The 27,157-nt window shown below is 47.0% G+C and overlaps 1 protein-coding gene across 8 annotated transcripts in view; it reads right to left on the bottom strand.

Moving 5' to 3' along the window:
- PRRC2B (proline rich coiled-coil 2B) overlaps window positions 1–26,737 on the bottom strand; it is a 45,514-nt gene extending 18,777 nt beyond the window's left edge. For 4 of the 8 annotated variants that reach the window (XM_032708067.1, XM_032708074.1, XM_032708070.1 and 1 more), the window contains exons 1-15: window positions 26,599–26,737; window positions 12,950–13,117; window positions 12,066–12,243; window positions 11,770–11,872; window positions 10,759–10,831; window positions 8,268–8,411; window positions 7,377–7,618; window positions 6,872–6,993; window positions 6,305–6,447; window positions 5,537–5,627; window positions 4,938–5,130; window positions 4,244–4,559; window positions 3,432–3,622; window positions 1,168–1,372; window positions 193–412 (exon numbers count right to left, since the gene is read on the bottom strand). In XM_032708067.1, coding sequence (XP_032563958.1) covers window positions 193–412; window positions 1,168–1,372; window positions 3,432–3,622; window positions 4,244–4,559; window positions 4,938–5,130; window positions 5,537–5,627; window positions 6,305–6,447; window positions 6,872–6,993; window positions 7,377–7,618; window positions 8,268–8,411; window positions 10,759–10,831; window positions 11,770–11,872; window positions 12,066–12,243; window positions 12,950–13,064 — 2,336 coding nt within the window. In that variant the 5' untranslated portion in view covers window positions 13,065–13,117; window positions 26,599–26,737. Of the gene's footprint in view, window positions 1–192; window positions 413–1,167; window positions 1,373–3,431; window positions 3,623–4,243; window positions 4,560–4,937; window positions 5,131–5,536; window positions 5,628–6,304; window positions 6,448–6,871; window positions 6,994–7,376; window positions 7,619–8,267; window positions 8,412–10,758; window positions 10,832–11,769; window positions 11,873–12,065; window positions 12,244–12,949; window positions 13,118–26,550 lie in introns of all 8 variants that reach the window. The other 4 variants (XM_032708071.1, XM_032708068.1, XM_032708066.1 and 1 more) reach the window with 4 other exon arrangements.
- Between the last annotated feature and the right edge of the window lie 420 nt (window positions 26,738–27,157).

The following is a 27,157-nucleotide window of genomic DNA, read 5'->3' on the forward strand; positions in this document are numbered from 1 at the left end:
TGCATCAGACAGAAAACCTTTGAACAGCTCAGTCTTTAAGCACACTCAACAGTGTAAGAGTGCTACCAGATCAGTACCTGGGCCTGTTCAGAGATATCTTTTGGGTCAGCTCTACACCTGCTTTTTAGCAGATGACTTATGGCAGCACCTCCCACCACAGCATGTATGAGGACAGGAGATGAGGACACTCACCTGGCATGCAGTCCCTCCATGCTCATGTTGTCAGCCTGTTTTTGATGTGACAGGGAGTATCCTTTGCTCTGCAGAGATGTGTAGCTGTCCTGGCCCCACACTGGTACAGGATCCAAGGGAGCAGTTTTCCTCTCTGCCTGCCCTGCTTGACAGTTCTGATCTTCAGACTGACAGCTGCTCCCACCAATGGAGTCCTGCTGAATCATGGGCTTCATAATTCCTGCTCACGACAGAGTTCATGCCATTAGCACTAGGATCTCACAGACAGACAAGAAGAATTAAACAACCCACTAGCTTTCCCCTTCCTTCTAGGGCAGCAGGTGACTGCAGCCATGGAAACCTCTCTGGCAGAGGGGAAATGCCTGGAAAATGCACAGCTGGGAAATGCACCTGGAGTAATACAAAAGGTGACAACAGTTCTCAGAACCCAGCCTGCACAGACATTACACAGCATCACTGGCTTGGAATCAAACAGGTGTGTAAAAACAAACCACAATCTCAAGGAAGTGATTTATACACCCTAATGTTTACATTCACACCTCTAGAGATCAGTAACAAGATAGGAAGGTGCTAAGAGCACACAGTTCAGGAACTACTGGGTTTCTCCTTCACATTTCCTGAAGGAGGTCTATTAAGATTTCACATGATCACAGTAACTCCAAAACTGATCCTTCTCCTTCAAGTGGCAAGATCAGTGGACTACCCCTTCCTTCAAGGGGCAAGACCAGTCACACCTGCTAAGGTCACAAAGCAGATAGAGAAGGTCTCCCACTGCAGCACAGGGGATGGACAGGCACGTGAACTCCCTCTCAACCTCTCTGTCCTCACCACCTCCCACTGCAAGCGACTTTTTCATCCCTAGAGAAGGGATGCCAGCCAGGTGCAAAGTCTGGGCAGAGGTAAGACAGGTGATGCACAGCAATTTCTAGATATGGACCAACTCAACAGCCAAGGTAAACACTGGAAACACCTCACCTGAAGGGTGAAGGGCTGAGGGATAGAAATCCACGGGGGTGCGACTCTGGGCCATGCGAGGGTCCATGTAGGAGGGCATCATCATCCAGCGAGGATCAAAGCCAAGCATCTGGGGGTGCGGCGGGTAGAACGTCCGCTGAGGGTGGGAATGGGATGGGGGAGGATACACTTGCTGCTGCCAGTGCTGCATCTTGTACAGCTGCTCCTGCAGGGAAAAGGATGGTCACGAGTGGCTGTGGTGCCAGGAATCACACTTACATACTTGTCAGCCAAGGGAGAACACATGCCATCTATTAGAGGCTCAATCCCAGATCAGATGGGAGGGTGGAGCAGAGAAGGCCAATTCACTATCCACTGGGAACATGGCAGTTGTTATTCTGTAAATACCAGAGCAGCCAGAATGTCACACCACTATGGGCCAGGCTACGTGGCCAAACACAAGGGATCAGCTCTTAAGACCAGAGTTTGCCAGTTCTCAATGTTTCTATGAATACAGGACAGGTTCCTGTCAAACACCACTTCCTAACTGGAACCAAATACCTTAGAAGATGTTGCACTTTTCAGTAAATGCAGCTCTAATTTATTTAGTGTGCATATATATTAGTTCCACTCCTGTTAGCCGAACAGATTAGATAAAAACAACCTAAACTCAATTAAGAGAGCTATTAATATTTTACAGCATTTCCTGTGCATCCTCCAGAGATGGGCTGACACTTGCAGGTTGTTTCCCATCTCCCACATAGCCAGTCCACCTTCCTTTAGCTGAGGACTGTCATGATGTTAATTCGATCTGACATTTAACTCTGGCTAAAGGTCCAAAAAGAACCTATATCTGAAGGGAGTTTTGTGTACTGAAGAAGGCTTTCAAACAGTAAACAGCTCCAATTAACATGAAATGCATCTACTTACATGTCAAACTTTCCACCATCTTTTCTTGGTAAGCACAAAACAGTGTCAGATATTGTAACTGTTTATTAAAAAAGCCAATTCCCCGCTGCAGAGCGAGAGAGGCACCCTTAAATCTGAACCTGACACATCATTACAGCAAGAAAGACTCTGATAAATGCAAAGATTATATCTGCATTATCTAGCCCTCTAGTACCTTGGAGAAAATATTTCCTTCATGATACCAACACTGTCTTTTATTTTGCTCTTTTCATGGAGCCACTGCTACCAAAGCAGCAATACAAGCCAGCCAAAACACGCACTGCCTCATACACACTAACATCACAGAGGATAAGAGAAAATAAAATAAAACTCCAGGTTCTTCCAGTAGCAATGACCTGTGGTATTATTAGCATGACAGCAAAGACATCCAACTCTTTTTAGTTTAAGAGCATCTCTTTTCAAGAGTAACATTAAGCAGCGTTTGCTGCCGTACATCTGAATCATGAAAATGTCAACTGCCGAGCAACGAGCACAGGGGAACATTCCATAAAAGAGCAATTACTGAGCTTCCAAGCAAAAGCCAATTGTGAGCTCTCCACTAAGGTTTGCAGCAGTGTTGATTGTATCACGTTTCAAGTGGTTATTCTATGAAGAACGGCAATTAACTTTGCATTAGCTCAAGCCTGAGCATTCTGTCCTTTGGTTTGGCTCTGCTGCCCTACAGAGACTCACTGCATCTGGAAGCAGAGCTGAACAGCACTTAGGGCATATACAGCACTGAAAGGTCAGGCAAAGATGCAAGATGCACAGAGCAGTTCAGGCTGGTGTCTCAGTGCCCCAAAAGAGTCTTCAGTGCAACGAAAATGAAACAGTGAAGACCAGACATACTTATGGAGCAAAGAAAATAATGATTTGAAAGACCCTTACAGGAAAAAATGCTGGGTAGGCAGAAGATGAGAGCAAAGTAAAGGACCAGCCCCCTGCAAAGGCAGGAGGTGGAATGAAAAGCTGCTCCACAACTCCCTCCCAGTCCAGAAGCAGTCCAACAACTTGCCACCCTCTGCACAATTTGCCCCAGGCAAGCAAATGGTTGCCTGCACCTAACAGGAATAAGGGCACACATCTCTTCCCAGCCATGGAAAGCCCTATCCACAACAGCTCCACATCACAAGGTGCATGGAGAATTCATGTAAACCATATAGAATTCTTTTAATCTGTCAGACAGGATACAACCATGATCAGAAATACTGAAAAAGGCCAGGGTAAAACCCCATTTATCACCCCCACTCAAAGACTGACAGGGTTGAGAACTGAGCAAAGGTAATGGTTTGGTGGGGGGTCCACAGGAAGAGGGGTATGAATGTCACACCTATTACCTGCTGCTGTTGCTGCTGCTGCCTCTGGAATCGTGGGGGAAGAGACTTCTGGTATTTGTTGAATTCTTGTGCTGGGGAGGGAGCTTCTCTGAGCTCCTCCTCACTGCTGCTTTGGGCTGCTGCTGCTGGGGCAGGAGTCTCCTCTTCCAGGTAGCCAACAGACACATCCTGTGTGTGAAACTCAGGGGTTGCTGCAGAGAAGAAAATAAACTTTAAAGAGGCCTGCTCGTGACAGGGTCTGTGAGTGCACACCACAGCACAACATGCGCAGGTGTGGGCATGTCCTGACTGCATTACATGGCTGAGTTTTATTCCAATCACATATTTGCCTTGACAGCTCTAGAGGGCTTTGTCCATCTGTTTTAGCGATAAATTCCCAGATCCTCCTCTGCTATCAGCCTTCTACTTAAGCACTGGGGAAAAGTCCATTTCCCCTGTCAGTCCTTAAACCCACCAGCACTTACTGCTGACTGATTTTCTGATCTGTGCCCATGAGCACTTAATATTATCATCCAATCTTGAGAAGCTCAAGAGGCCCCTTCCAACAAGGCCTCTGCTAGCACAGCTGACTGAGCACAGATAAAGGCAACTAAAGAAGTTTGCTTTTTGTTTTAATAGCTTTTTCTATTTAATGAACTTTCGTCACCAATGCAAAACACTCTGCAGAACACCTGAAGCAGCTGACCTCTCGAGGGCAGCTGAAGGGCCCTTTCAATGCTCCCTACCAGGAACTCCCCCACTCCAGGTAAGAGGATCAGCACAACAGCAAAAAAAGCAGCTTTCACAAGGTGAGTCAAGCACTGTTTCTGTACCTTTACGGAAAGCATGGCCATTCTCTTGCACAGTGTTTTTCTCTGTGTTTGGGGGTCGCACATCTTCGTTCTCTGTGTGTTTCTGGGTCTCCCCATTCTTCTGAGCCAGTCTGCATTTCTGATCAAGTTGCTTCAGCTTTGCAGCGCAGGCTGCCAGGCGCTCCTCCCTGGCTCGCCGCTCCTCCTCCTCCCGCCGCCTCCTGGCTCTCTCCACAGCCTCAGAGATCTCAGAGTGCACAAACTTCTGTCTCAGGGGCACCTTTTCTTCTTTATCCTCGATGGACTGTTGTCTGAGAACACTTCCCAGAGCGGGCTTCTGCCAAAGAAAAAAAAACATTCCTCAATAAGCAAAATCCAACCTATCCTGAGCTTTGCATCCCATGCCAAGGAAATCCCCTCCTGCCTTCCCCCCCCTCTATCCTCAGGCACAAATCCCCATTTTACGGGGGGGAGTTATTGCTGTCTGGTTCAATAGCTTCATTTTCTCACTGACAACACCACTGCTCTGGACCAGCTTCAACTTCTTTTCCCTAGTGGAAGTGCTATGCAGATGGATTTCTCTCCAGCTGGATACAAACCAAGAACTGAGAAATTAATCAGCATTCCATTTCCAACAAAATGTCAAACTGGCCTCTTAAGGACAGCGATGTGTCACATCCAGCAGCACAAGCCCACCCACACGAGTTCAGCCTACCTGGTATTCTGATCCAGAACTCCAGCCATTCAGCTTCCTTGGAGGCTGCTGCGATTCCTGCACTTTCCGGACTGGTCGGGACAAGCCCACTGATTCGCTCCAATTCTTTCCTTCCTCCAAGGTGTGCTTGGCATCTGCACTGTCTGCAGAGCTCAGGGACAACTGTCGCTGCCTCCTGGGATCCCAGCTGTTCCTGCCACAGAAACAGCTTCACTATTGCATTTGCTACTTGCCTCAGAAAGCACTTGCAGCCTTATCAAGTGGCAAAGGCAACTGAACGCCAACAGAAAGATCGAAAAAAACCACCAGAACAAGAGATGTGCTTCTCCTAAGGTGCATAAGGATCAACTCTACCATTGTGCAGCAGGATAAAGGTGAGACATGGGCAGGGGACAAGGAAAAAAGCCTGGAAAACTGGAATTCAACTTAAAGACCTACACATATCTTTGAAGCCCAATCAAACAATGGCCAGTGGAATCAACAGTCACAGCAAGAAATCAGAGGGTTCAAGACACCACATTTATAACAAGTTTTTAAAGATCCTGGTATTGTTCACTTTTACTGAAAAAATTGTAGGTGCAAATACAGCCACTTCTTACCACTTCTGTCGTCCATCTTTAAGAGTTTCTTCCTCTTCTTCATCTTCACTAAACTTTAGTTTCTCAGAGTAATCCACTTCATCATGGATGCCTACAAAGGCAGGAATGGAGAAGCGATACGTGAGAGGAAAGAAACAGGTTCCTTTTCCTGATAAAGCTTATGCCCTCTTTGTCACTAAACTCCAGAACACACAGGCTTGGCATAAACTACTCAGAAAGCCAAATGTCCACCACAGGTACGGGGAATCATAGAATGGGTTGGGTTGGAAGGGACCTTTAATGTCATCTAGCCCAACCCCCCTCAATGAGCAGGGACACCTTCAACTAGATCAGGCAAGAAATTATGTGAGCAGTGTGGACATACACTGCTGAATGGCTATGCTGTTCCCAGAGGAGCAGCAGCAAACAGTCTGGGAATGGGGGCTGCAAATGAGGAGACAAACATCAAGCCAGACTGTGTGCAGTTGGATACTGAACACCACGACTGAAAAGGCAGGACTAATTCTTCCTCCTAGCAGCCATAATGGTAAACCTCCTGCTGTTTGGTGTTTTCAGATTTTTAGGAGTCTTCAGATCCAATTCCTTGAGCACATTGTGATGGAAGGATCAGAAGGATCCATTGTGTCATCATTTACACCAGCAGCAATTTCACAACTACACAGACGACTCTTTGCTTCCCACTCCTTTATTTCGTGGCAGCAAAACAGAGTCACGGGAGTATCCTGGTTACTTTATGTTGCCTGAAGCTTGAGAATGGAGGCACTTTACCTGCCCATCCATCATCTGCATCGTTGTCCAGTTCATCCAGCCCCTTCAGGTTCTCTGCATTGATAATGGTGGGCCGGGGCACTCGCTCTATTTGCTGCCGAATCGGACGTGTTGGGCGAGACAGGCTGAGCCTGTTCTCTTTTCTACAGGAAAACACAGAAATGGTTAGAAACAGCAAACAGTAAAGCAAAGAACACAGAGCTGACTTTATGAGTCAGTCCTTTTCTAACACACACTTATAATACAATGCATTCAAGTTTCTCTCCCTGAGCAGCAAAGCTTCTTTGCCTTCACTACCCGGTACCCACTTCCTAAGGCTTACAGATCAGAGCTGCAACCCCTCCAATCCAGGATCACACACTTTTCTTCAGACACACAGTGGTTACACCCTCGCAACATTTCACCTGCTGCTGTAGCTGGAGCAAAGCACTGCTGCTTTGGTTTCCCCCATGGTTGCCTGCAGCTTCACACACACAACTGCATTCTTGGCCAAAAATCTTGCCTAGTTTAAGGCTCATGTCACACCCTGAACCTGCCTCTCAAGTTGGACAGTGATGGCAGCCTTACCCATCCTGGTCATTCATCTGGAATTGTCTGAAAGGTACCCGGGGCTCAAGGCGAAGCTGAGGAACAGGGAAAGACCCTCGGTCCAGTGGTGCAGGGGGCTCGGATGGCTGTTGTGGACACATCTGGAACAAGGCAAAGCAAAATAGTCTGGTTTTATTCCTTGCCATGGGAAGGTTCACCCAGATTAGGTTACAACAGGTGCACGGTGGCTGCACCCGCACAAAGGGAAACCAAACATTTCATGTCTGGCTGCCCAACACGCCACTTGCTAATGGTTCCCTCCCCAGTTCTAGAAGGAAAAGGGTAACTTTTCCTTGGGCTGAGCAAGGCTGTGCTGCACTGTTCTAGGATGAAAGGGCAAATGCACAACAGGGAAACCAAAAACAGGTCAAGAGAAGGATCCGTGAGCAACCGAGAGTCCAGAAAACACATCTCAGCCGACTTCAACCCCCCCAACACGTAAGAATCAAGGACATGACACAGGTGTGGAGAAAGGGTAACTCACAAAAGCAGGCAGCATGTCATGGTATGTGGGTGGCTGGTAGACGTTTCCCATGAACTGTGAGGCCCCTTTGCGGACGGGCTGAGCTGGGCGCAGAGACGGCTCCTTCGGGTCGCTGGCGCTCGCCGAGGAGGGGGCTCCGTCCCCGCTGCTGGAGGTCTTGCTGCCCAGCTCAGCAGGGGAGGCGGTCAGAGATGTGGCAGAGGTTATGTTCCTCCCACCGCCCTCCCTCCAACTGGTGACATCTGGAAAGGAGGTAACAATTATGTTAATATTTTGTTAATGCAGACAGTCGCTCTGCCAGAAAGTCTCGAAATGTCACGTGCTCTGGTCAAGCCCTAATTACACTAAGGTTGTAGAAAAAAATATCAGGGACCGAGAAAAATCTCCAGTTTTGTTTATTCTTTCAAGAAATAAGCAGCATCAGCTGTTACTAAGTAATTGCTGCACCAGTGGTGTCCTTATTTGTCAATAAGCCTAAATTCCTACTAACTCTGCTCCCCATCTCCACAGTCCTTACTTACCCTGCAGAATCAATGCCAATTAGATGCACAAACACTCAAAGGGAAGCCACATCACACCACGCACTCATTTCACTGTGGCTCCACCAGCCCAGGGGGAGGGGCCTGCTTTGCAACATCACACAGCAACTTTTATTAAACAATATAGTAGATGACAGTCCATTCCCAGCTGTCTGGACCACAAAACAACAGCACCACATGCTGACCTGTGATCATCTGCTAAGCAGCCTGACACATGTAAGCTCATAAAAAGAGAAAAGGAGACGTAAAGATGGAATATTTGATACTGCTGTGAACTGGCACGCCCTGCACAACACACAGTCTGTGGGGTTATGAGCTGGGATAAGGCAGAAGGACACAATCCTTCACTCACTCTGGGGGCGGAGGCTTGGTCCTGGCCCATACGACGGATCTAAGGCGCCCTTTTCTTTGCCACCCTTGTCCTGCTCGCCAGCTGCTTTCAGCGTCGGAAATTCCTCGGGAGAGAAGGATAACAGTCGGCTTGAGGCCCTTGAACCTGTCAGACAAATAAGTGTGGGACTCAGAGAAAATCCTTCCACTCTTTCAACTCCCTTACAAGATCAGCCTGGAAACGTGTTTCCTGAGAATCTGGGCCTCTGGCACATTTAAACCCGAGTTACTACTGTACCGGCACCTCAGCTCACATCCCAAACACTCTCAGACACTGTCACCAACACGACAACACATGTCCTCACCCAGCACTCCCACGCTCTTCACTTGGGATTTCAATTCTCACATTCAACGAAGTCAGAGTGAACTTTCTCGGCTTCCAATTATTTTTGCAAAGTACAGAATTCAGAGGCAGAGATATAAATTCTGCAAGATCGTTTATAGATCATACCCTGCTATCAAGCGTTTGACATTTCTATTCAGACTGTTTCTGCTCAGATCCCACTCTGCCAGGGAAGTCTATTGTTAAGATTTCTGCCAATATATTAGTGAAAGATCACAGATAAGGGTGGATGTTACATGCCATCCCCACTCTCCTCCCTGCTGCAGTATTTTCAAGATGCAGATCAGCGGTCAGATCAGGCCAGGTTCATTTCTAGTCACTGGCAAATTGTCTTGCTGAGTCATCAGTCACCCCAGAATGACAGTTTTCTGTCAATTCTAAAGATCTGCCAGTGACTGGAACACAAAACACAGCAGTTCTCCTAAATATGTTGGCAAGATAACACTGTATAAAAGGAAATTGCAAGCATTATTGCACTATTAAACATTAAAAGAATCGCTTTTTTTGAGAACTGTTTCTTAGTGTTACTTGGATAATGCTCCCTTTAAAAAGGGCATTTCAGAATTATCACATTAGAAGTATCAGCAGGGAGTACTGAAGACCTGACAAAAGAGTCTCATTTATCTTTCTCCTTCCTTGTCCTGAAGAGTCAAGAAGGATTGGTTTTAGTAACTTCCACTTTCTGGAACTTGCACACTGTTTCTGGAACTTGCACACTGCACAAGACCTCCCATGTGAGATTTCCAGGGAAAACACTGCAACTGCTGCATGTAACACCTTTAACTATTTTGGAGACATGAGAATACTTGAGAAGAACATTTCCCAAATACACTATGAAGTGGTTGAGAAGTGCTGCAAGTTCTGATTTCGAATGTGTTATTCTACTGAGCTAGGATGGCACAGGTAAGTGTCTTTCAAGAAACTCCCTCCAAAAAAGATTTTACAGCTGTAAGACTTAAAAAGAGCAAAAAGCAAGAGACTCTCCTCTTTGTCCATAATATCAGAAACTGCTGTATTAGCTTAGAAAGAAAAGCAACCGTTCAATGCCACTGGCCAAGAGGTGTGAGCATGGGATGGCCTAAGAAGTCCTTTCAGTCACATTTCTGATGCTTTTGTGATTCAATTACCTTCTAATTAAGCTGCTCTTAGCCACATATGCAACTGTTTTCTTGGGTTGAGAACTCTATATTGGTAAGTGTGACCTAGAATGAGTTTTCAAAAAATCTTTAATAACACTGTTAAGATTATCAGATTTCAAAATGACTGGGCAGGAAAAGTACCAATTAAGCAAAGAAAGACAGTCTTTGCACTGGCTACTGACCTCAGGCAAACACAAGTCTCTGCTTTAACATTTGGCCTTTGAGAAACATCCTCTCATTAAGGGCCTCATTTAATTAAGGGTAAACTTGTCCCTTCTGTTTCTGCAATCAGCAGCTCTCTCAGTTCTTTCACATCTCTCTGCAGTTTCACTCGACAACCGAACAGTTCCAGGTCTGTTCACATTAAAACACTGGAACTGAGCTGTTATCCTCACTATGGTTTTAATGGCAGTACTCAGTGAAGCTGGAAACCACCTCCTGTGTGGAAATGGATGCATCCGAAGACAACCAAACTCCCAGTTCGTGTTAACACTGCTTCAGGATTCTCAGTCAAGCAGAAGCCATTAGCAGCACAGTTACTCAGGGAGAATCTCCCTTCTTTCACTCAGTTTTCCTCACCCTTATTACACATTGCTCTGGACTGATAGAAGATGCTGATGAGGGGGCAAATGTTTCCCTTCTTCTTCAAAACCTTCACCTCCCAGTACTCCCTGCTGCATTCCCAAGAGCAAGAATCACCCTGGTTCCGTGTGGCCCTGAGACACGTTCTGTTCAAGCCACGTCTTGCACTGGCAGACCTGAGCAGATGCATCCGCATCCTTCCAGGCAACACATTACACAGATTGAAAAGAAAACTCGTAAGGTCTCTCTGCACTGTAACCAAGACACCTGTGTCCCATTCTGCACCAGTCTGACAGGGAGGGCAGGAAGAAAGGGGAGTCCACTCCATCTCATGTCTATCTGGGAGAAGCAGGAACATACCCAGCTCCATTTCTGCTTATCATACTCACCACCTTCTTGTCCTGCTGGCTTTCCATTCAGCTGTGCCCATGACTTTGGTCCACCTGGCACTGAATTTGTACTCTGAAAACAAAGCAAACAAAGAAACCCCAACACCCACAGATCAGCAAAGTTTCACGACTGTTTCTCATTTCCTGGCTGGCATCTCCTATTTTTCAGACCTCCAGATCACCCACTGGATACCACTCGACACCCCAGGTCTCCCCAGCATCTTGCTGGGGCTAAAGTCAGCTGTTCCCCACTCCAGTGTACTACAGTGCCACAGCAAAAATCCTCTTCTCTGCCCTAATGTCTCCTCGGCTCATCTTCACCAACTCACACCATTTCTCTCGTTTACCTCACTCTAACCAGGTTTTCCCTTTGTTCTGCTGCATTTACCCAAATGGTCTCTCTCTTGTTCCATGCTACACCTCAGCTTGAAGGCTACCCTACTTTCTCATGCATTAACCACTATTCTCTACAAATCATAACCCCTGTTGTGATTTCTCTGAACCTCGAGGGCTGGGAAATTTTTTAAAACTCAAAGTGTGAAATCTACAGCACAAGGGGACAGGCCCCTGCACTCTCTAGGGCAGCTTCTTAGTTGCTAGTAGCTTTTTCAAGTCCTGACACTGGTGACTTCTCCCACATGACCTGATCTCTTTCTATGAAGTCTGAGAGCAAGCACTGGGTCTGTTGTCACCATGTGACACTTGAATTAGACCCAAACTAAAATAGTTTAGAAGTGCTAACCAATCATCCTACATTTTAACTGTTTTTTTCTAGACCTCAACTAGACTTTTTGCACACATTTGAAAAACACAAAAGTAACACACACAGAATTATACTCTTAAATGCAACACAGCACAGTAACTTGGGACTCAAGAGGGTCAATTCCATGAGAATTGATTATACAGGAGCTGTTCTTACTTGTGCAAGGCAACGCAGGCAATTAAAGAAAATCCCCAGGCTGCCTGGGGACAGGGGAAGCAGGGTGGCAGTCAGAGACCAGCTGCACCTACCTCCTGACTGATTGACTGTGTCGGCTTCTGTAAATTGGAGACAGATTTCTGCAAACCCTGCTGCGGCAGCGACTCCTGCAGCTGTGCAGCCGTCGCACTGGAACTGAGCAGAGACAGCAGAGGTGAGATCACAGGGGAAAGAGAGCAACAAAACAACTCTGGCAATATGGCAGTTGCTAAAAGATCAAGCTAAAACATTGGCTCTACATTGGCATGGACAACAAAGAACTGATCACTAGGGTCCAACACACAGCACAGCAGCGCTGACAAAATTACCAGAGATTCGCTCCACCAACCTCTTTTGGTCTGGCTGATCCTGCTTGTTTGCCCATCCTGTACCGTCCTTGGGTACTATAATGATGTTGGGGTCGTTTCCTTTGTTCTCAGACTTCAAGCTAGGCAAATTTGCAGGAGGTGGCATGCGCCGGGCAGCAGCAACTTTCCCAAGACTCTGTAAGCCATGTCTAGGAATAACTAGTGAGAAAGGAACAGCAGCAGGTTAGAGGGTTGTATCCTGCCAGATAAGTAATCTTAATTAGGATACTGTGGCTGGGTGCAGTCCCAACAGAACTGCTGCTGCTATGTCAACACACAGGTCGTTTCCCACAGGACCGTCTGTTGTAGCAGCTGGCAAACAGCTCCCACAGTGGGAGGGAAGGAGGGAAGGAGAAATAATTCTCCTCTAGAAAAGTGCTCACAGAGTCTTCTAGCTACCTGTACAAATCCTCCTCTTCCATTTCACCAAGGAGAAGAAGCACCACCCCTTCAAAGCTTGGGGAAACAGCCACTCAAGTCCAGCTCTTAGCAGATCTACTGGTAACCTAATCCAGGAGTCCCCAGGTCTAGATCTGCCAGCTCTACCCACCAGAGACCACATTTATTAAGAAGGTATTTTGGTTTTTGTTTTCTGTTCTCACACCAAATCCAGAGCCAGCCCAGGTAAGGTTCATTTTTTTGACCCCACCATATACTTCTGGTCACACTTCCACTGCAAACACAAAGTGCCATGGGCATTTTCCTTGAAGTTTTAATGAAACACAGGCTTAGACACCAGCCCAAACACTCTGCACCCCAGCTGTGACCCACTGGGCACCCTCCCCACAGGGCCAACAACCTGAACAGCTCTGCAACAACCCCCTTGGGAAGACATCAAAAGGAGCTTTCTGAGGGTGCTTCTTACCTGTAGTTCTGATAGCTTCTATTGACTTTCCTTTATACTTATCAAACAGGCTGAGAGTCGAGTACTTGCTTTTCCCATCCTTTCCCTTGGTTATTTGCCCCAAACGATCGGACATTGCGATGAAATGTCATCTAGTAAGGAAATTTCTCTGCGCCGCTCCCGATCTGCCTTTTAGGGAAAGAGAACCAGGAGAACGCCATCAAACAGATTATTCAGCCACAGAGAAGTAAAAAGTAAAGCACACACGACAGCTAGAACTGCAGATATTCAGTGAGCACACATACCAAGTTACAGGGTTTTAACTCCCTCCTCTTTAGTCACAAGAAGCTTGTGGGCTTTAAGATCCACAAACTGAATTAAAAGAACTGCAGGAACACACTTCTCACAGCATCATGCTTTCCTGCCACTCCAGCACTGAAAGAGGTGAGCTTCTTTAAAGTATGAGAACACAAAAGAGGTCAACACAGTCCTTGCTTTAAAGGAGTAAGTCTAACAATAAGCAGTAAAACAAGGATTCCTAAACATAAATAACAGAAAAGCACCGTATCTTATACCACAGAATTTATCGCTGGGTTTCCCACTGAAGCACTGGCAGACAGGTTTCTAATGTTTAGATTATGGTTCCACACCAACCACAGCTAATGACTTATACCAACAATTAATGCTTTGATACCATCAGCTGAAGGCAACAGAATTCTTTCTTCAAATTCTCTTTCCCTGTTAGCTGGCCTTGAGAGAGAGATACATACTAGATTCAGACTCTTGAGCCTGTGGGTTCAGCCCTTCTACTACGATTCCTGAAAACACTTTCACCAAAAAAATTACATTTCTCTGTTGCTGGCACCTTGAACATCACTTTTAGCTTTAAGTATATTTTTCACAATGGATGTGGTTTGTTAATTTTTCACTCTGATCTTTGCTGGCACAACACGCTGCAATTAACACCCATCACGAGCGAGTTTCTTTACTTCCACATTTTGGCTCTTGGAGCCTGGGACAAAGCTGAAACATAGGCAGTGCACACACTGCACATCAACTTCTATGTCAGAAAAGACACTTTGCTTACTTTCAGTTGACCTTTCTTTCATTTTTTTTAAAGCATAATTCTGTTCTCAATTTTCTCAAATCTAGGAGCTTAATCTAACCTTTTCACACATAATTTAGATTTCCCGATTTCTTGTTGTAAAGTCTCCACTTCAAGCCTAAAACTGCTGGCAGTTTTATTATACCATCTGCTAGGTCCCATCTTAGGGTTTCAACTCTGTGTTGAAGTAACAAAATGTGATATATATCTGACCTTCCCACCCCTCACACTTTCTGAAATTCATCCAGATAAAAGCATTTTTCCAACATAGACAGAAATCACTCTTTCTGAAAGAAACTGTGTCTGACCAGAGGCTGCAACTCCCACCAGCAATGCCTTATCAAACATGATTTCCAGGTAAGAGGATTAGTGCACCACACATTATGTACAAACCGAAGCACAGACTGCAAACATGCTGGATACAGCCAGACTGGGAATGTAGTGCCAACTGCAACTGGCCAAGTAAAGCCCATCTAAAGGCTGCTACCAGGGGACAAGTGTCTGACCAATAAACCTGGCAACACACAGTGTTTGTTCTCGTATTGCAGGATTTAAATCAGGCCTGTCAGGAGCAAGAATCCATGGACTCTGTGTGCTAAGGCAGCATGGTCAGGGACAGAGGAAATCTTCTGTCACTCAGTAACAGCATCCATGGGATGCTCAGGAAAAACACCAGGCTCCACAAGATGCCCCTCAGAGCATCTCTGCTGGACCACCACAGGGAGCTGCAGCATGAAGGCCCATGGAAGCAACAGGGCTGGCTGGAAGCCTTGAGGCACCTTTGCCTGCTGAGTAGCAAATGATCTTTGGCTTCAGTCTGGTTCCATCTTTGCTCAGATGGCCGCCATGTGCCAAAGAAAACAACAGCTCCTCCCTCACTTAGCCATTTGCACTGTATTTTATTAGTAGGACAGACATAAAAGAGAAAAGGAGAGAAAACACACTGATTAGCACAAACTTGGCAGGAAAGCAGAAGTTGGACTGAGAACAATGAGCTGTTTGAACAGGCAGAACTGTGGGGAGGCCCAGAGCAGAGGGAATAGCAGAGGGTGCTGTGCTGGCAAGAGCACAGCCACCTGCTTTTACAGGTATATTGAGCCTTGTAGAGGGAGCCTGGCTTGAGGTCTATACAGACCATGTCAATCCTGTACCAACCTCACAATAAAACCAAGAAAATCCAGGCTGAGGTTTAGAAAACTTAAACCAGATTAATATTAGCAGGTATTTAAAAAACCCCAACAACAACAAACCACCTACCGTATCAGGTTCAGGAGTTATCTGGTTAACAGAAAATCCCTGAGTTCCTGAAAGTCAGTGTGCAAACAGCACACAGGGCCACGCAGCCAAAGAGAAACCCTGACAACAGTTATGTAACCAGGTCTCAGCTGCCTCTTGATTACATCTTATATCATTAAAAGGATGAGGGAGGAATAAACAACCACTTCAGAACAGAAGAGCTGGGGACATGTCGGGATAAAGCCCCTTGTCAAACTTTCTGGGACAGCCACAACTGCTGTCTGGATAAATGAGATTTACTTTTGAACTCCTTCAATGCTTTGAAGCTGAATGTGAAACACAGCTTTGTCTGTGTGGTATGTGTGTGTGTGCTCCAAAGGGGAAAGCGAGTCCACGGAGAGGTGAAGCAATTTCCATACAGCACTGAGCCGGATCAGAGCCCAGGTAGGACCCTGCTGCCCACCCCTCCTGCCAGCTGCAGACCCAGGGGTGTATTGGCCAGTGGAATCACTTGGCACCCAGGTCGGCCACAGCACTTCAGAGAGGCCACAGAGCCTCCCAAAACTGGCACGATGCTCGACTATCGACTATCTCCCCATCGCACAGTCACGCAGGGAATCCGGGCAGGGATCATACAGGCCTTCTAGTCTTGCAGAGCACAGCCATTTCTGATAAAAATCGAGTTCATTTACAACTGACCTGCCTGCCTGCATGCTCCTTATTAGGAGAGCATGGAACCACAAGGCACATGCCAATGCTGACAACTGAATACTGACAGCCCCGGCAGAGCCGCTGACCTGTGCTCAGGGTTCCCGTGCCCGAGAGCTGACCCTGAAGAAAGCAATATCCCATTACAGAGAAATCAAAAATAAATCAATCCCCAGCATTTCTGCAACGTTTCTCTCTGGGTTTATAGAGCTCTTCTGGGGAAAGTTTGCTATCAGCTTTAGTATACAGCTTAGCTCTTCCCATTTGCAGGACTAGCAATGTCTCCTGTTATACCAAGGGACAGCACCAGAGTGCAAAATACTGAATGTCTCAGAGGAATCACAAAATACTGCAGTATGACCAGTTCCATTAGAGACCCCAGGGAACAAATAACTGCACCAGAACCACCTCCTGGGCAGAGAGTTCCAATGTTCCCACGTCTTCATGTCCACTTCGTGTTGCCCTGGATCTGATGTTTGGGTACTGACCCTGTCTAACTGCCCTTTGAAGGGGTATGGTCTAATCCAGAGAGCAACAGTGGCATTTTAAGACATTTTAATGTCTTAAAGACATTAGACTAATAAGTATGTAAGTCTTGGAGCTACAGCAGGGATCTACCAAGCCTGTCCTGCAAAAAAACCTTGTGAAAACCTCGAGTTACTGGCACTGGTAACAACTGGAAACCCCCGAGCTGAAAACACGGCCAAAGGGAGAGATTCCTGACAAACAGGATTGTCTGCAAAGCTCTTTGTAAATCTATGTATGCAGGAGGCTGGGCTGCTGGTGTTTTATTCACAAGACTTCAATGGAGCTGGAGTACCTGGAAGTCAGCCAGCCTTAGCTGAGCAGGGCAAACAGACTTCTGAAAGGTAACACACACACTAGAAGGAATCACTTCAGCTGCTCGCACACCACTGAGCTCTACACTGAGCACAATCACTGGGGCAAAGGATCCAAGACTACTGCAGACCTTCAGTCCTTGCTCACTTCACAGTAGCAGTCACCAACACAAAACAAAGCACCAGGATGGAGATTAACAGTGAAAAGGCTTTTCTCCACAAGCAGGATGATTTTTGACCTGAAACTTTATACAAGTTGTTCAGAAACTCACAGGTTGGAAAAGCTGAACAGTACTTTCAGAAGAGAGAAGTGTTTGGAGTTGATGTTAAACTGAAATACATGATACTAGTAACGGGAAACCTTTCAAAAAACACAGTATAGTTTTACAGGAGATTAGTGGTGTTCATTCTTCTTTAAATACACACAGTCAATTTTGCTGATATTTCCAGAGCTCAACATTTATCTGTCAACAGAGAAACACCACTACTTCTCCTGGAACCTGTCCCACCAAGAACCACCTATTTGTGAAACATTCAGCACCTGCCTCAGTGATGAAAGACACCACCGGCTGCCCTTGGAAGGGCTTTGGTGAAAGTGTGATCACTTGCCCAGGGGCTTGGTGTCAGATGCACTAATATCCTTTAAAAGCTCTGTCTGGGTCAGGCATGGATCATCAGCCTAGCAGGAAAGGGACCAGATGAACACTCAGTTCCCAGAAGACATTGCTTAATAAGGAGGGGAGCAACAAGAGAATATCAGCATACAAGTACAAAGCCAATAGGATCAATCAGAAGAGCTGTGCAGCAGGCAGAGGCTGCAGCAAGAGTCTAATCCACAAGAAACTGCTCACTGTCATTCTATTGAATTATTTCCAGAGGGAGCTGCCAAGATTTGCTGGTACACCTGAAAAAGGACCTGCCAAGATCTGGATGTAGCACCAAACGTGGTGCCAGAAAATGGCACCAAATCCTGCCAGATAGGGAGAAGCAAGTCAGGAGTCTGCAGTGCAGAGAAGAGATAAAACACCCCATCACCAAGCTCCTGATTCACAAGCTCAATAGATGTATTTGATGGCACCAGTTCCTTTAATCCTGCACAATACCAGCTTCTTTCTGGATTTCCCATGAACCCTGTCTCCTGTAAAAACAGGGAGTGGGAGAACAGGATCATATCTCCCATGATTTATTGCAGAGATATGTTGTTAGCCAAGTAGTACTGGAGGTTGGAGGTTGTCTGCCAGGCTTGCCTGCTGTCCAGCCCCATCATCAGACCTCTCTCTATGCCAAGCTTCCTGGGATTTGAGGCACAGAGCAGGACCACGAAGAGGAAAGGCAGAACCTTCTGGACAGTGGATCTATCATTAACTCTGCGCTGTGGGGCTCTACAGGCAAAGATAAAACATGACAGGGGAGACAGAAAGGGCATGTCCTGTAACACGACCTCATTTTCTCAGTTCTGTCTTCACCAAGCTCACCTGCTGCCCTCTCTTCTAAATGGACCAACAGGTTGGGAATCACAACTACTGTCACTAAATCACTGCACAGCTCTAGAGAAAACAGATCTTTGCAATCTCAGGTCTGGCCTGTAAAATACAGAAGCTTCACCTCTCTGCTGAACAGCTTTTCCAGTGTTGGGAAGGCAGGCAGAGAAAGGCAGCCAGAAAGGGTGGAATTGTAACTTACTGTAAAACAGATAAAGCAGATTGGGGTCTGGAGAATAGCTCAATTGTATTTACACAAAAACATTAACGAGTTCTGTGGTCCCTTCTGTGCCGGCTGGACAGACAATGCCACACCCTGGAAAGGAGCCCTGACCTCCAGTAATTGAGGATGCAGACAAAGAAATAGTTCATCCTGAGTATGCAAGACTGTGGCACAGAGCAAAAAAAATCCCATCAGAAAGCTGGTCCACAGCCCACAGAAAGTACTTGTGAGACCCTGTGCTCATGGAACTCCCCCTCCTTTTCAAGTAACAGAAAACCAAAGGTGTGCAGTTAATCCTTTCCTTGAAAGGAGTGTCTCTCTACAACAGCCCTCCAGAGAAACAGAGCCAGTTTCCTTTCCATCTGCCCCATCGTGCTGTAAAGGAGGAACTGACTGGCTCGTGCCAGCTTGTCAGGAAGGTACAACCTTATCTCCAACCCAAGAGGAAGTGCTGCAGGGCTTTCTTATCATCCCTCAGAATCAAGAGCTGAATGCTGCAGGGAAGCAGGAAGGTATCTCGTGGAACAACCTGCAGGCACCAGCTACCAACATTACACTCCCTGCCCTCTCATCCAGGCCGTGAAGATGTTAAACAAGGCAGGACCCAGCACCATCAGGCCCTGACTTCCTGACCTCCTGGCAGGTACTTCTGCAACAAGACACAATAGAAATAAAGGAGCCTATTTCTTTGCTGTTCCACATTTCAGAGGCAAAACCCAGGGAGGACAGTGCAGTTCAGTTCAGCAAGAACCACCTGTGGCCTCAAAAGATCCATATCTCAACCCCTCTGGTACAAGAGGAAAGGGAAGCAACCTCATGATCTCTGCGAACTGCCTGCCCAACAAGGCTCATATTCAAGTGTAAATCTAAAGATTTGTACTTAAGTTGTACTTTAGTTCTGGTTCTTCCCACAAGCAAGGCCCAGAGCTGAAAACACACTACCCACAGCCTCCAAAGTGATTCTGCCTTCCACTCTGCCCTGCTCCGGTTCCTCTGAGACGTGAACGTCCAGAGGGAACACACAGACACAACATCCTGCTCCCTCAATGCCAGAGCAAGGAAGCTGATCACAAGTGAGCAGTTTAAATCCAAATACTAAAGGAATACCTGGCATAATGCTCTGTTGGCAAAACTTGTTCAGAAAGCTCCTGGCAACATTCAGCTGAACTGTAAGGTAAACTGGGCATTTAGGTATCTGAGCAACAGCAACAGACTGTGAGTAGTTGGTAGGAATCTCCTGATGGGTAACAGGGCTGGTACTATCAGTCCTATTTTACCTGGGTAACCAAGGCAGAGGAACAGTTTGCTTAACTAACACCACAGACAGTAAGAAGTCTCAGAGTTCAGGTCCCTACCCCAGTCACCAAACCTCCGTGCCAAGATCCTCAGAGAAAATGTAGCTCTCGATCACAAAGGAGAAGTTGCAAAGATGAGTCAAACGAGGAAGGAATGCACTGCAGCAGCACCTGCCACGTCCAGAACAGCCTCTTCCAGTGGAAGAGGCTGTCCACTGGCACAGAAGTGCACCCAATCCTGCCCACTGCTTCAGAGGAGCAGAAGGCACCCACAAAAGCACAAACTGTTCCCAGACCATTGCACCAGGCCTTAGCTCTGACAAGTGAAGGCAGAAACTCTTCCATCACTAAAAATAAACACCACTGCATGTTAAGGTTATGAAATTCCCTTAGCCCTGACACTTCTGCCACACAGACTTTTAGAAGTCATCACAGCAAAGATACCCACATAACCCAGGTGAGATACACACAGGTGAAACACCAATGTGCTGCCAGCTCCAGAACCCAAACTTGAGCCTCCAAACCATGAGACACAGCTCACCCTACGCAGCCAAGGCCACAACTGGCCACTGGAAGAATAATTCTCTGTCAAACATTTCACAAATCCTTCACCTGGTCCCAAGCTCAGTGACTTACTCTGTCTCTCAGCAGTGAACATAAATTTTATAGCAAACAACCGGAGAGGAAATTAGAGATGTCACAGCTCCAAGAGATGAAATCAGAGCAAAGCTGGCAGTCCTTTGGGTTAAACAGTCCCTTTTTCAGGAACAGATACAGCTCTTTCCACACAAATGCCATCAGCTGTTGATTAAGCTGCTCTGTTTTCTCTGCAGTCTCAGGAAGCATCACACTGGAACAGGGAGGTGGATGTTTACCTTGTGCCTGATGGGCCTCACTACCAAATCTGGGCTCTGGTCACCTCTCTGCACTCTGAGGCTGCCTGCTGACTTCAGGGCCTCAGCTCCCACTCAGGTTATGCACAGTGTTATCTTTATGAAGAGATAAAAGCCAGTGCTATTCATCAGCAGGTCGTAAATGCCAATCCCTCACTGCACAGGCAAGGCAGAGGTTCCCGTACACCCCTGCTGAGCAAAACCCTCCAGTCCTGTTCCTCCCCAGGGCGCTGCTGGGAGCTCCTCTGGCAGGTACTCACTGCAGGGTACAAAGCTGCCCTGGCAAGAGCTGAATAGCTCTTTCTCTATCAGATTTCTCCCAATTCCCACAGCCATCAGGACTGATGCGGCCGGTTCAAACCATTAATAAGATGTCAAGCAGTCCAGACAAGCCTGCAGTTCATAAACACTGCAGATACCGAAGCTTCCAAGCAAGTCTTCCTCCGGGTTCCCCAATTTTAACAGCACCAGGGCAATGCAGCATTGCACAGCAATTCTCCTTGCAGGAAGCCTATTCATAGAAGCCATTTGCACCACAAATGAATGCCAAGGATGCTAACAGGAATCTGATGGGAAAGGGACAGAGGGACAAAGTGGTAGGAAAGCACCTTACAGCAGCGTGATTCAGTCCTCCTAAGAAAGGAGCTTTAGACATCTTTAGGAAGCTTTAGCTCTTCTGGAGAGCTCAGTAACCTGGGCTATGCCCAGGACATCTGGACTACCTCGAGCCAAACAGGAAGTGAAAACATTTCACAGATGCTTTAATTTACATAGATATTTGCAGTGCATAACTGACAAGGTGTGTAAGCGTCATCACTTCATCTTCCAGATAGGAAAATGACACCACAGAACTCTGTAGCTCTGCTAAGCAGCAGAGCAAGAAATAGAGCCTTCATCTCCCACTTTCTGTGGTTGAAAACCACGCTCTGAATCACACTGCCTGCCTTCCTGATGCTGTGGGGCCAGCAGCAGCATGAAGCCCTGCTCCAGAAGAGTTCTGGAGGAGCAGGTCTCTGCATGCTGGGATGGGGAATGCTGCAAACACCTCCTAAATGAGCCATCCCATACACTGCTTTTGCTGCAACAGGATCACAGGCCTCACTAGAGGCAACACTTTGCTCTAGTGTTGTTGATGCAGAACACCAACACCACACCAGCACTCAAGATCTCATGAATCTGTTTCTGAACGACAGCTCTTGAAGCTTCAATTGCTAGGTGGGAACTCGATTCTTTGGTTATTTCAATAAAAGATAAAACCATATTTCATACTATTGTAGCCATGAAGAAACATCTCTTGAACATGTCCCTACTCTCCTGCCTGCTTCACAGCCCACTCCCAATGCTGAACAAGATCACTCAGGGCTTCTGTACAACCTCCCAGCCCACATACAGGTAGGAAGAGCTGAAGAACTTACCCCACAGCAGAACTCTTGCAAAAAAAAAAAACCCAAAACGCTATATTCCCACACAAGAAGTGCCTGGGGGAGGCAAAGTCCCAATGCAAGCTCTTCAAATCTGTCTGTATTCAGTGCTTGGATCACCATCACTACAATTCCTGCCTAAATGTCTCAATGGCTACCCAGGAAGGGTTCCTCCACCAAATCTCTTCCTTAAGGGTGCTAACTCCACAAATACTAGGTAGTTTACTCCTCTTAAGTGCCACCCACCTGAAATCCAAAGGCTGTTGAGGCTGCTCCCAACAGCTAATGGAAGCCTGGCAGACACCTGAAGTACTACAGCCCAACAGAGTGGTCCTCTTGGCCAGATCCTGGGGGGCTGTTAGCAAGTCTTTGCTCTCTTCCTGGTTATTTTTCCTGTATTTCTTGACATTCACACCAGGCTCACCTTCACCTCCTCCACCACATTTGCACATTTCAAACCTGGTCATTACCTCTTCCCTTCCACTCAAGGTATGACTGTTTTCATCAGTCCACCCCAAATTCATACCTCTAGTCTCTTAAAGGTGTAACAGTGAGCTCTCTCGCCCCTTCCAGCTTATCAAAACTTTCCTGAAAAATTCAAGAGTTCAGAACCAAAACACAGACACTGAATTTAGGTGCAAGAACTGCAGAACTGCACATACACCTTATAAAATCTCAAAAGCACCTCCTGCCCCCAGAGACCCCACAGCACTGCAACTCAAGCAGCTTCACAACCAACCAATGCCACAGGTAAATACAAAACAAACCAGGGATACTAGAGCAGCCTCCAGTCCACTTCAGTTGTGGTCCAGACAAAAAACCAGGTCAGGATTTACAGCCATACACATCTGAACAGCTTTGCTCCGAAATAAACAGCTCAGAAGCTCCAACCTCTGTTACTTCTGTGCAGGAAGCAAATGTGTCTGCAGAGAACATCCTAAATTCTAGTAAAAGTTACTAACAGAACATGAGTCAAAGCTACATTTCAGCGAGGCTGAATATTATAATATAACCTCCTGCCTTATTTTATCTTCATGTGGGAAAGACCAACTCTTTAACCAACCCAAATGTGTGCAAAACCCCCTTCAGAAGGTGCTTTCCATGAGCACTCTCATGACTTTGGTAACAAAATCACCTAATTTCAGACGTCAGAAAAAGCTGCTCTGCAATGGAGAGCTGCATCTGCCCAGCCTTCACCTGGTCTCTGTGCTCTCACCTCATTGTCTGATACCTGAGAGACCCACAGTTGTATTTCTTCTGTTTCAAATGACAAACCAGCGATAAGGAGCTGTGAAATTATCGACCTCTTAGGAGAATGAGTCAGTGCCACATGAAAAACAAAACCCACTTACAAGGCATGATCAGCTTAAGAGCAAGGCCTGATACTGAGAAAACAGCTCAGTGCCAAGTTGCAGAATAAATGAGGAATGTAGTAATGAGGAACACGGATGACCAGAGAGGTCCAGCCCTTGGAATAAACCCTCTCCCTCCCTCCCCTGAAGTCACCATCCTGTATCACTAAGTTTCTCCTGTTCATTTTGCTTCTATTTCCCCAACAAGAAAAAACCCCACCATTACAAGTGGAAATGCCTCTATAGCAAAAATTTCTTTCTAGACTATCATCATAAAAGAAAAAAAAATCATTAAAAAAGGCTTACTATTATTTTCAGTGCAGCAGCACTTAAAGTTAGCCCAGCTCACCCATAAATACTTCCAATTAGTCAGGTGAGCACAATGAAGGCCTTGAACAACCAACACTCTTGAATCTTGAAGGGGCAGGTAATTCTGTATTGGATCATCCAACAGGCTGCACTGCACAGCTCAGGCAAACCAGAGCAGCACCAGGGTCCTTGTTTTCCCCAGCCACACCTCAGGTGTGATCCCAGCAGGACAAGAAAGGTGTGGTACAACCATCAGGTGCTCTGGAACCATCCCTGCCACACACACTGAGGGTTGTCTGTCTTTGCACCATCACTCAGGTACCAGCACCGTTAGACAAACACAGACTCTAATGCCACCCCCTACCTTCAGGAGGTTGTTCCAATAAATTAGCCTTTGAAGTTAGGTTTTACACAAAGCTTTATTAAAAGGCTTTATTAAGATGTCACTATAAAGCGAAATAATTTTAATTAAAAAAAATATTTGGGAACATCACTCATATTTATTGAAACAAAAATACTTTTAAGCCCTGCATCTCCTTTCCAGCACTTGTATGGAGCATTTACTTACTTTTCCTCTTTCAGCCAGTTGGCTGAGTTGCCCTTTTAAGCTCTCTTGAACACATAGAAAAATAATAAAAAAAAAAAAGCTCAGAGTTCATTTAAAAAAAATGCACTCTAAGACCAAAATAAAATTCTCCAAATTTAGAAAAAAAACAAGGCACCAAGGCACTTTATAATGACAACTTTGGAAATCTGTATCAAACACATGGTTTACTTTCTTTATCTTTTTTTTCAAGAAAGGTATCTATCAAGTCATGTAAAAATATATCTTCTTAACAGTGAAAACTGCTGAAAGCAGCCTCAAACATGTGACAGATATCTAGTTTACTCAGGCCGTGCAGAAAAGCAGACCAGTCTAACAAACAAACAAACAAAAGAATCAATTTGCACTCAAGGTACTTATCAAATTAAGTACAAAATCAAAATACAGCTAACAGCAGATGTAATCACACTGGCTTGAGGAAAGGTGTAATTAAAAAACCCAAAACCAACAGAAACAAAGCAGCAACCTCCCATAATATTTGTGATTTGTCCAAGTATTATTTTTCATCTTAACTTTTTAACTGTAACAAGCAAAACACTAGACCATTTCAAAGAGGTCATATGGGAGAGGTCTTGTTTATCGCACCACCCAAAACACTCTGTTAACTACAAAGAACTTAAGAACTTCTTAAGCTAGAGACCTGAAAGAAGCAGCATCACCTATGATGAACTCACAAAAAACTCCAGATGAGCTCCTGATAACACCCAGGCCCATTTACAATGTTTCACTTAGAGGGCAAAAAGGCAGGTAACTATTTAATCTTTTCGGTCAGGAAGCCTGAAAACATCATTTTCCATCCTCTCCCTAAATTCCACTTTCAGGATATGGTCTAGGCCTCCCTACCTCTTCCAGGTGACTTCACTCCTCAGTCCCTAGAGGACTAGGTTTTAGGACGCTGGGGTTTAACTACCCCAGTGGCAACTGAACGTGGAAAAGGCAGGTAAGTCTGCCAGTTTATATCTGAAAAACCTCCTCATCAGAAGCTGATTCTCCAAACTCGGGCTCAAGGCAGGGGCCAGCTATTTATACACCATGGAAGGGCCCATTCCAGTGGAGGCCTCACTTGCATCTTTTCAAGACAAGGCTTAAGCCAAACAAAACTTCCTCTATTAACCTGGATTCAGCGCTGGAAGGGGTGGGATGCCTTCCCCCTAAGGAGAGGATATAGACACTGCAATGTGCTTATACTTTATACCTGTTCCTAGAAAGAAACAAAATTACCAAAGTCCTGAACATCTATGTTTATTTTACCTTATCACCCCAAACACCATTAACGTCAATATACAAACATTTCATAAGATGATACTCAGGGAGTATCTCACCCTTTGCACGTTCAGAAGACTGAAACAAAACAAAACAACTTTCCTTACAAACCCCGCAACTCCCAGCTCATTCAAACCGCTTTCGGCAGCTCCGACTTGGGAGATCAGGGGGTTTTTGTCACAACCAACACGACTAAAACCACCCCCCTGTGAAGATGCTCAGCACGAGTCCCGGGACCCGCATTAGGGGGGCACAGCTGCTTCCACACAGAGATGAAAAAACTCCTTCCTGGACAAAAAAAAAATAACCCTAAACCATCTTTTCAAACCTACCGAACCAGCTGGCCCAGCGCACAAACTCCCTCCTCGCTCCCCCCCTCCCGGCCCAGCCGCATTTCGGCCTCAGCAGCCCTTTTGTAGCTCCCGCACAATAACAAACCGGCCGAGCCTTCTGGATGCCACCCCCCCCCTCCTTGTTTTGCTGAGACACACACACACACACACACACGGCGCGACAAAAATATCTTTGTGTCACACTCCAGACGACCAAGAAAAACAACCGCCTTTGCGGCGGGGACCCCCCGGCCCGGCTGCTGAGCGGGGCGGGGGCGGCTCGGCCAGCGCGGCCCCCCCGGCCCGGGGGGTTGGAGCCCGGACAAGGGGCCCCGAGGATGGGGATCCCGCCGGGGATGGGCCCGGGCAGGCCCCGCACAACAACCACGGGCGGCCACGAACCGCGGGGGTCCCCCCGCAGCCGGCCGGAGGCGAGCAGGCCGCGGGGTGCCGCAGCCGCTGGCCCCGGCTCCATTTTAGCGCTGCCTCGTCCCACCTTCCCTCTCCCTTCCCCTCCCTCCTCTCTTCTCCTCTCCCCTCCCTCCCCCCGGCCCCACTCACCGCCCCGAATATCCGCGGCCGCCGCCGCCGCCGGCCCCCGATACCCACCTGTGGTGGTGGCGGGGAGCCGGGGGTGCCTGCGGAGCCGGGTGCGGGGGGGCGATGGGCGCGGGGCGCGGCGGATGGCGGCGGATTGCGCGGGGCGGCGGCGGCGGCTGCGGCCGATCCGGGCACTCGCTGCCTCCTCCTCCTCCTTCTCCTCCTCCTCCTCCTCCCGCGGCCCGGCCCGGCCCGCGACCAGCGCCGCCTGCAGGGCCCCGCCGGTACCGCAGGGGCGGCGCAACATGGAGCGGGAGGAGGAGGAGGGAGCAGGGACGAGGGGCTGCTGGAGCCGGGCCAGCGGCGGGCATGAAGGTGTTGAGGGGTCTGGAGCATCTCTCTGAGGGAGCTGGCCTGGCTAGTCTGGAGAAGACTCATTAGTGCATATAAGTATCTCAAAAAGGGGCGTTTAGAGGGTGGTGCCGGACTCTTTCCAGCAGTGCCCAGCGTCAGGATGAGGAGCAATGGCCATAAACTAAAACACAAGGATACGGGGTTTTTTTCACTTTCACTTCAATATGAGAAAGAATTTCTTTATGTTGAGGGTGGCAGAGCACTGGAACAGGCT

This window comes from Chiroxiphia lanceolata, chromosome 21 (assembly GCF_009829145.1).
Source record: "Chiroxiphia lanceolata isolate bChiLan1 chromosome 21, bChiLan1.pri, whole genome shotgun sequence".
NCBI lineage: Eukaryota > Metazoa > Chordata > Aves > Passeriformes > Pipridae > Chiroxiphia > Chiroxiphia lanceolata.